Below are 9,754 nucleotides of genomic sequence, written 5' to 3' on the forward strand. Positions count from 1 at the left end.
TATTTTTCTCAAGAAGTGGTTTCGGCCGAGCAAGAAAGCTGAAATTCATGACAAGTTATATGATTTCAAATAGCTTCCGGGGGAACAACTATTTGAAGCTCGGGAGAGATTCAAGTAATATTTGCAGAAGTCTCCAAATCATCGTTTTCCAGAACATATTTTGATGGAGAAGTTCTATAGAGGGTTAGATCCATTGACACAAGCAGTAATAATGCAGCTGGTGGTGTTTTGTGGACAAGGCATAGGCCCGAATCACTCGGTCGCTTGATAAGCTTACTACTCACAATCAAGCATGGCATTCGAGTGGTACTGACTGTGTAGCCTATAGAGCTCCAATGATCCATAACAGTATGAAGGAGAATTAAGAGACTCAGCAGACTCTAGCTCAGATAGCAACCAATATTTCTTTGCTGACAAAGAGACTTAATGACAGAGAAGCGAAGAAAGTCAATGTTGTTAAAGAAGTTCCGGGAATGCCTTAGGGCATGTACCAAGTTCAAGAGGGTCCATATCAAGAGGGGCCTCCTATGCAGTATGAAGATGCTAACTATGTTAATAACTCTCAAGGGGGTTACCAAAGGTAAAATTACCGAGGAGGCTATCAGAATTAGACTCAGAATCAATGGAGGCCTCAACAGGGACAAGGTAATTACAACAACAACTATGGTGGCTCGAACCAGGGGAACAACAACAACAACAATAATTTTGGAAACAGAAGTTCCAACCCATATATTCTACCAAAAGGTCAGCCGAATGAGCAAGGGAGTTCTAAGTTAGAGAGCATGCTTGAGAATGTGCTAGCCAACCAAGACAAAGCAAATAGAACATTCAAGGGGTTGACCGAAACTATGGGATCTCACACTACTTCCATTCAGAAGCTCGAGTTGCAGATGTGAGGTATTTTCAGAGAACAACACCCTCCACAGAAGGGAGGACATCCTAGTGACACTATTCCAAATCCGAAGAGTGGTGGAGGTAATTCTTATGAGAGGTGTGTTGCTATTAGCACTCGGAGTGGGAAACTACTTCAAAGTGCAGAGAAGAAGGTGATTAATCTCGAGCCAGTTGCTAAATAAGAAGAGGCACAATTTGATGTGCCAATAATTGTTGAGAAGGTCCAGACAGAGGTTCCTATTACTACGCAAGTTGCCGATATTCCGAAAAATTCTAAAAAGCATGAAGGAAATAGTGACACTAGCAAGGCACAGTTAATGGGGCTCTTCGCCCTTTGACCTAACAATTTAAATCTACACCTTCCTTTCCACAGAGGTTGGTGAAGAAGACAGAGGATGTTAAGTGTCAGAGGTTCTATGATCATTTAAAGTAGTTATCGATGAACATTCCTTTTCTTGATGCCCTCCAAGAGATGCTGGGTTTTGCAAAATAGTTGAAGGAGTTGTTGAAAAAGAAAAGACCGATCAAGCATGACAATGTGTGTCTGACTCATCATATTAGTTCTATCATATCTACAGCCAGTGTTCAGAAGAAAGAGGATCCAACAGCCTTTATTATGCCATGTTCTGTTGATCACCATGAATTTGCTCATGCTTTATGTGATAATGGGGCTAGCATTATCCTCATGCTGCTTGCTATCTATAAGCACTCGGGGTTGGGAATACCTAGACCTACCACCATGCGACTACAGTTGGCTGATAGATCTATAAAGAGGCCAGTTTGGGTTGTTGATGATGTGCTTGTTCGAGTTGGAAAATTTCTTCTACCAGTAGATTTTGTAATTCTTGATTGTGTTGTTGATCAAGATAGATCTATTATTCTTGGGATACCTTTCCTTACCACGGGAAGGGCTCTTATGGATTCAGAGTAGAACGAGATCAAGTTTCGTGTTAACGATGAAGAGGTGACTTTTCAGCGGTGTATGATGTCTATTTTCTCGGTTATGGTTGAGGACTTCTTGGAGGTCTTCATGGATGATTTCTCATTTTTGTGTGATTCATTTGATGAATTTCTTGACCACTTAGGTCGGGTGCTGAAGAGATGTGAGGAGACTAATCTTGTGCTTAATTGGAAGAAATGCAATTTTATGGAAAAAGAAGGGATCGTCCTCAGTCACAAAATCTCTGAGAAAGGGGTTGAGGTTGATCAAGATAAAATAAATGTCATTGCCAAGCATCCTCTACCCATCTCTTGAAAGGAGTCTGAAGCTTTTTGGGGCATGCCGGTTTCTATCGGTGCTTTATTAAGGATTTCTCCAAGATTGCTAACCCCATGTGCAAGCTTCTTGAAAAAGGGGCTAAGTTTGATTTCGATGAGAAATGCCGCAAGGCATTTGATGAGTTGAAGGAGCGTCTTACTTCTGCTCCTATTATTGTTTCACCAGACTGGTCACTACCATTTGAGCTGATGTGTGATGCAAGCGGTTTTTTCTGTTGGTGTTGTGCTTTGTCAAAGGAATAATAAGATCATGCACCTGATTTACTATGCTGCCAAAATGCTCAATGTGACGCAGATGAATTATATTGTTACTAAGCAGGAGCTGCTTGCTATAGTCTTTGCGTTCGAGAAATTCAAGGCCTATCTGTTAGGGTCCAAGGTGGTTGTATACACTGATCATGCAACATTGAGGTAGCTGATAGCGAAGAAAGATACAAAACTACGATTAATTAGATGGGTCCTCTTGCTGCAAGAATTTGACATCGAGGTGAAAGATCGCAAAGGGTCTGAAAATAAGGTTACAAATCATCTCTCACAGCTTGAAGAAGCTGGGAGACTATTAGACGAGCTTGATATAGCTGATGCACTCCCAGATGAGAGAGTTCTAGTGTGTCGTCTGAGGTGGCACCATGGTATGAAAATATCGCCAACATTTTGGTGACGAGTCTTATTCCAAATGAAATAAAGACATTTCAGAAGAAAATGTTCTTAAGGAACTCTTGTCAGTACTATTGGGATAAGCCATACTTGTTCCGAACATGCACTGACAATGTCATTCGATGTTGTGTCCCTGAGTCGAAAGCGATGGATATTCTGAAGGCCAGCCATGACTCCCCTATCGGGGGACATCATTGTGGAAATCGGACTGCAGCTAAAGTACTCGAGTGTGGGTATTACTGGCCAACGTTTTATCATGATGCGAACTTGATTGTGAAATCCTATGATCGATGCCAACGTTAGGGGGCGATCGCTAAGAGGAATGAGATGCCTATGAATTTCGTGATGGAAGTTGAACTCTTTGATGTTTGGGGTATTGACTTTATGGGGCCCTTTGTGAGTTCCGGTGGCATGAAATATATTTTGGTTACTGTTGATTATGTTTCGATATGGGTAGAAGTAATGGCTTTACCCAATAATGAGGGGAGGAGTGTCATCTAATTTCTCAAGAAGAACATCTTCATCCGATTCGGCACCCCACGGGCTCTTATTAGTGATAGCGGTATGCACTTCTGTAACAAGTCATTTGCGGTACTGCTTGAAAAGTATGGTGTTGATCATCGGGTGGCCACTCCATATCACCCTCAAACTAGTGGTCAGGTGGAAGTCTCCAAGGGGGAGATAAAGAGCATCTTGGCCAAGACAGTCAATGTAAACAGAACCTACTGGGCTCGAAAACTTGATAATGCTCTTAGGGCGTACAGAAAAGCATTTAAAATGCCTATAGGGACTTCTCCTTATAGGCTGGTTTTTGGCAAGGCGTGCCATCTGCCGGTAGAACTTGAGCACAAGGCCTTGTGAGCACTAAAGAAGTTGAACATGGACTGGGAAGAAGCAACCAAGCTGAGGTTATTTCAGATGAATGAAATGGCCGAATTCCCGTACCATGCCTATGAAAGTGTGGCCTTGTACAAGGAGAAAATGAAATAATACCATGATGTCAAGATCCTCAAGCGGGACTTTCAGAAGGGTGATTCTGTCCTACTGTATAACTCAAATATGAAGCTCTTTCTAGGAAAATTAAAATCCAGATGGTCCGGACCTTTCGAAGTGGTGAGTGTTTCACCCAATGGCTCAATGGAATTGAAGTCCATGGATGGGACTCGAACATTTAGGGTGAATGGCCAGAGGGTGAAGTACTACCATTTGTTCATTGATGGTGACCGCATTGTGGACAAACACTGGTTGAAGCATGGTTACACTCCCAATCCTGAATAGAGTGGTAACATCGTCGTGCCGCGACGTTAAATCAAGCACTTCTTGGGAAGCAAACCAAGTTTATATTCATGTATTTTTGGTTTTTAGAATAGTTTTATGTGTGTAGGATGTGCACAGGTTGGAAGAAGGAACTGCAAAAACACCGATGGAAATTCTGCGCCACAATTTACGGACTGCAAAACTTTTTATGGACCGTAAATGGAAGCGCAGAATTGAAATGATCAAAAACGCACACTATTCCTGTTATACGCCAGATTTTACGGTCCGTAGAAAATTCTACGGTCCGTAAAAGGAAGCGTATAATAGGTTCAGCAAAACAGGCTCACTATTTTTGCTTTACGCCAGATTATATGGTCTGTAGAAAATTCTACGGTCGGTAAAAGGAAGTGTATAATGGAGCATGGATATCAAGCTCACTGTTACGCTTTTACACCCAACTTAACGGCCCGTAGAAAATTTTACGAACCGTGAAGTGAAGCGTAAAAGTATGATAGTGAGTGGGTTGCGACATCATCCTCTAGGTAAGTTAAGTGACCGTAGAATGGTCCATAAAGTATTCTATGGTCTGTTAAAAAATGAAGAAAAAAAAGAGGAGTCATAAAAGTTAAAACTCGCGGTTAGGGTTAACATAAAACCAATTTCCATTCAAATCAAATTTCCCCCTTCCAGTACAAAACTAACATTCCCTATCCTTTCCCACTCCAAATCAAATTCCTATTATTTCTCCACAAATTACTCCACTACATTACCTCCCTTTATTCCACCACCAAACATAAGCAGTCGTTACCATCCCCTCATAACAGACCCTAGCCGTCTAATAATCGAGAAAGAAAATTGTCTGCAAGTTTTGTGTTTGTCCGCCATTGCAACCAACTCATATTAAAGGTATGTTGACTCATTTCCACTCTTCTTCTCAGATATGATGATTCTTAAAGGTGATAGTAACAACTGCCAAGTTGTTTTTTTGAAACTTGAATGCAAAATCATGGGATTTAGGCTTAGGAGTCCATGTTTGATAATTTTAGTTGGGGGTGGGGATATTAGCATGTTGGCTATTGTTGTTAAACTCATGGGATATTAGCATGTTGGGTTGGAGGGCATTTCTATCATCAATTTCAAATTTTGATGTCGTAATTCATTATGCCCGCCAACTGTTCAATTAAAAGCCTCAATGAACAAAAGTGTTAAAAGGTTGAAGTCTGAGTAACCCCGGGGCTTATGCGAGTGTGAAAACTGTGTTTTGAATTGCTAGGCGTCATCATGATCATGTGTGATGTGTAAAAAGTGTAATTCGAATGGTTTCATGACTGGGGACATAAAACAACTGAACTGTCTTGTATGGGAGGTTTACGACCAAATTGACGGACCGTAAACTTGTTTACGAACTCTTAAAGTGTGTCATAAAATCCCTATACAAGACATGAGTACACTATTCCTATTTTACGATGCAACTTAAGGACCGTACAATTTTCTACGGACCGTAACTTGCACCGTAAAATAGATTTCCCAAGTTTTGATTCAATGTTACCATTTTACGATAAGCTTTACGGGCTGCAAAATTTTTTACGGACCGTGGAACTCTAACGTCAAATAGTCTTCTAAAATCTTGTTCATTGTTACCATTTGACGCCACATCCTACAGACCGTAAAACTTTTCACGACCCATGAAATATTTTACGGTCCAATACTGTCATATTCTAACTGTGTATATATGAACTTGTGTTTCATTTTAAGTTTGTATTTTGGTTTGTTTTGCCTTAAATTCATAAAACAAAACCCAAAAATATTTTGTTTTATTTTCTTGGATGGTGGTACTAATATTGTTTACATAGGTATGGCTCCAAAGAATCCAGTAAGGCGAGGGGGTGCTCAACCCACGGGCAGAGGCCGAGGTAGGGGCCAACCACAAGGCCACCTGCGTCTTCGTGACGAATCTGAGGATGCTGGCGAGTAGTCAGAGGATAATTTACCATTGGCCAGAGTAACCCGAACTAGGGATGCCACTCAAGCTTGACAATCTTCCTAGTCTGAAGAGGGGGAATCTTCGTCATCCAGTAGTAGCTCAGCCAATAAGGAAGAGGCCACGAGGCTGCGAGATATCAGAATGAAGGAAAGGTCACAACACAACGCTCGGTTCTCTGTTGGGTCAAAATAAATATATGACCAAGGAATAGAGGAGAAAGAAAGGGGTAGGCCCAGAAGAAGCATCCACGAGGAAAATAGAACAAACATGGATGGGTTGGAGGCACTCCCATGAATCCTCTCTCTCAGTGACTATTATCAATGGAATTTTCTCAGTCGACCCCTAGGAGATTATATCCCTACTCTAGTTGGGGAGTTCTATGCCAATTATTGTCACGACCCAACTAGGGGCGCGACGGGTACCCGGGGCTAACCACCGAGCACCGCTTATTCTATTACTCATCAAGCTCATTTAATGCACTTTTATTACTTTTATACTCAACTCATGAGAAAATCATCTTTTCATTTGAGAACACGAAAATATTTTTATATGCAAAAGCCTTTAGGCTATCAAAATAATATATACATACACAATAGCAATCTCGTGAGACCATCTAACCCACACTGTGTAACTACGAGCCTCTACTGGAGTGCTCGTCATGCCAAACAATACATATACATGAATGTACACAAAAGAATAATCAAGCACCTCCGGAACGAAGGAGTGCTTTCAATCGGCTGACAGCTACTACGGACCTGGGTCGAGCTTTCCTCCCTGTCTACCTGTGGGCATGAACATAGCGTCCAAAGAAAACGGAAGTCAGTATGAACATTGTACTGAGTATGAAAGGCATAAACAATGAAATAAGGCAATTATATAAAGGAAACATCGATATGGAACATCTGTATCTGACTGTCAAGTATAAGGAAAATAATGTATGCTGGCTTACTCATAATTCTCATCATGTCATGTATGCATAAATATATAAGCTGCCCGTCCGTATAAGATCCGTGTGATAATCATAACATCAGCCTGCGTCCAGGCCTCCCGCGTCCGGGGTATCATCTCATGCAGCCCATTAGTGGTGTCTGCCCATGCCTTTTGCTCATGATGTGTAGCTGCCCGCCTTGGCGGTGACTGCCCGGCCATATAGGCGCGGTGTAATATTATCATAACATGCTTATCTTATCATAGTACATGCATAAAGCTCAAGATCAACTACACTCTATCGAGGTGACGTAAGGTCGTGATCCCCCGATTTCATTATGGAGCAAGCATTGATATTCTGCCTCACCTTGAAGGAATTAGCACATAAAGTGAGCGTAAGCAATAAATAACATCATTAACATTATAGAATCATCATCTCATATCTCTTATCTTATATTGCCAATCATAGATATAGGCTTTTAGCTTTCCGGAATATAGAAACTCACGAAGAGGAGGGAAAATCATACTAAAATATTCATGACATTAGAAAGAGAGGACTAGCCTCACATACCTTCGACGTTTAACTAAGCTATCGCTTGCTTGTTCTCCTCCGATATCACGTTTCTACCTTCAAGAGAGAATTCGCACTAACGTTAGTTAATTCGACTATAAGAACGCGTGACTATTTCTAAGGAAAATTGGGCAGCACTTCCTTCGTTTATACTAATTTTCCCACATTCTATATCAACTCCTAAACTCTCACAACAACATTCACAATATTGCAATCAACAATCATCATTTATATACATTGACCACAATCCACCATTTCTCTTCAATTTCTCCACCTTTTATAATTATAGCTTACTATCGCGTTTCCTCATATATAATACTTATTTCATGGCCTAAATGTCATTTATAACATATTCATAATCACAACACATCAACATTCATGATTCAATCCAACTACCATCCCACCATGACACTATTCACTCATTAATGACCCATATCCTATGTCTTTCTACAATTCGAGTATCTCAACCTTCCAATACCTTAAAAAACATGGTTTAGTCATGAAACTTACCTTAGATGATGGTTGAACAAGCCTTTAATTGAATTACTCCTCTAGCATCAAAACCCTACTTCACTCCTCTTGGGTTTTCTTGAGATAGATGAACTTTAGCTCGGTTTCATACACTTTGCCTCATGGATTTGGTGTTATTGATCATGGATTTCCTTTTATTTTTCTTGTGGATGAGTGTTAGAGAATGTTCTAGAGGTCTCTTGACTTGTGGAGAGTGAGAATGAAATGAAAAGGGTCCCTTATATTAATTCACCCAAGCTGGCTGGACCACTTTATACGGACCAACATACGGTCTGTATAATTTTCACTGATCGTATGTTGGACCGTATGTGTGGTCCAGTGAGCCATATTGTTCTGGACTGGATCTATGGCCTGGACATGTGGTCTTCAAGTCTCGATTAAGATCATCAAATTCTATCTCTTACTTATCGAGTCATCGTGTATGTCATTCCCTTGGCTAGCTTATTCACTGTACGCTAACGGGGAAAATTTCCAAGGTGTAACATTCTTCCCCCCTTTTGGAACATTCGTCCTCGAATGTTAAACACTCGGGATTCTACGAAAATTTCGCTAGAGTTTCCCTTCTAATATGACACTACCAACCTCTCACAACGACCCATAATATCACTGCCTCACAGGGCTACATCACAATATCAACATATCTATGGCCACACACGACCAAAAGCATGAAAAGTAAGCATACATACCTTGTATCGTTGGCGTTTCATCTTAAATCTCCTCTGGGGGTTGGAATAAATGCGGGTACTTGGACTCCATCTTCTCTTCTGCCTCCCAAGTCATTTCTTCCCGATTGTTGTTTTGCCATAAGACTTTGACTGAAGCTACCTCTTTATTTTGAAGTCTTCACACTTGCCTATCTAGAATAGCAATAGGCACTTCTTCATAGGTTAGCTTTTCTGTCACTTGCACATCATCAATCGGAACGATTCTCATGGGATCTCCAACACACTTGCGGAGCATCGAAACATGGAAAACGGGATGAACTGATTCAAGCTCTGAGAGTAAGTCTAATTCATAGACCACATGACCCTCCTTGCGGATAATCCAATAGGGTCCAATGTATCTAGGACTTAGCTTCCTTTTCTTACCAAATCTCATCACCCCTTTCATTGGCGATACTTTCAAAAATACCCAATCACCCGCTTGAAACTCCAAGTCTCGTCAACGATTGTCTGCATAAGACTTTTGACGACTTTGGGCTGTTAGCAATCGATCTCGGATCACCTTAACTTTTTCCACCGCTTGCTGAATTAATTCAGGGCCTACTAGTTGTGTTTCTCCTATTTTGAACAATCCGATTGGGGATCTACATTTCCTTCCATATAAAGCTTCATATGGAGCCATTTGAATACTGGTATGGTAGCTATTGTTATACGCAAATTCGATTAGCGGCAAATGATCGTCCCAACTTCCACTGAAATCCAGCACACATGCTCGTAGTATATCCTCAAAGGTCTGAATAGTATGCTTGGCTTGCCCATCCGTCTGCGGATGAAATGCCGTGCTAAGCTTTATTTGAGTTCCTAAACCTTCTTGGAAGGACTTCCAGAACTTGGCTGTAAACTGTGCTCCTCTATCTGTAATAATATATAATGGAATACCATGAAGTCCCACAATTTCTTTGAGATATAACCTCGCATAGTCTTCCGCTGAGT

The 9,754-nt window shown here is 41.0% G+C and overlaps 1 protein-coding gene across 1 annotated transcript; it reads left to right on the top strand.

The window, feature by feature from the left end:
• The first annotated feature begins 3,393 nt into the window (after window positions 1-3,393).
• On the top strand, window positions 3,394-4,107 carry LOC132611918 (uncharacterized). The gene is made up of 2 exons (XM_060326274.1): window positions 3,394-3,686; window positions 3,921-4,107. The coding sequence occupies exons 1-2, from the start codon at window positions 3,394-3,396 to the stop codon at window positions 4,105-4,107; spliced, it is 480 nt and encodes a 159-aa protein (XP_060182257.1).
• Window positions 4,108-9,754: the final 5,647 nt, after the last annotated feature.

The sequence above is a fragment of the Lycium barbarum genome, chromosome 9 (genome assembly GCF_019175385.1).
Source record: "Lycium barbarum isolate Lr01 chromosome 9, ASM1917538v2, whole genome shotgun sequence".
NCBI classification, from domain to species: Eukaryota; Viridiplantae; Streptophyta; class Magnoliopsida; order Solanales; family Solanaceae; genus Lycium; species Lycium barbarum.

Excerpts from the sequence above, each read along its gene's own strand:
- LOC132611918 (XM_060326274.1), top strand. The coding sequence starts at position 3,394 with ATGCACTTCTGTAACAAGTCATTTGCGGTACTGCTTGAAAAGTATGGT. Across the intron at positions 3,687-3,920 it reads GAACTTGAGCACAAGGCCTT|ATGGTCCGGACCTTTCGAAG; the intron begins GTGAGCACTAAA and ends ATTAAAATCCAG.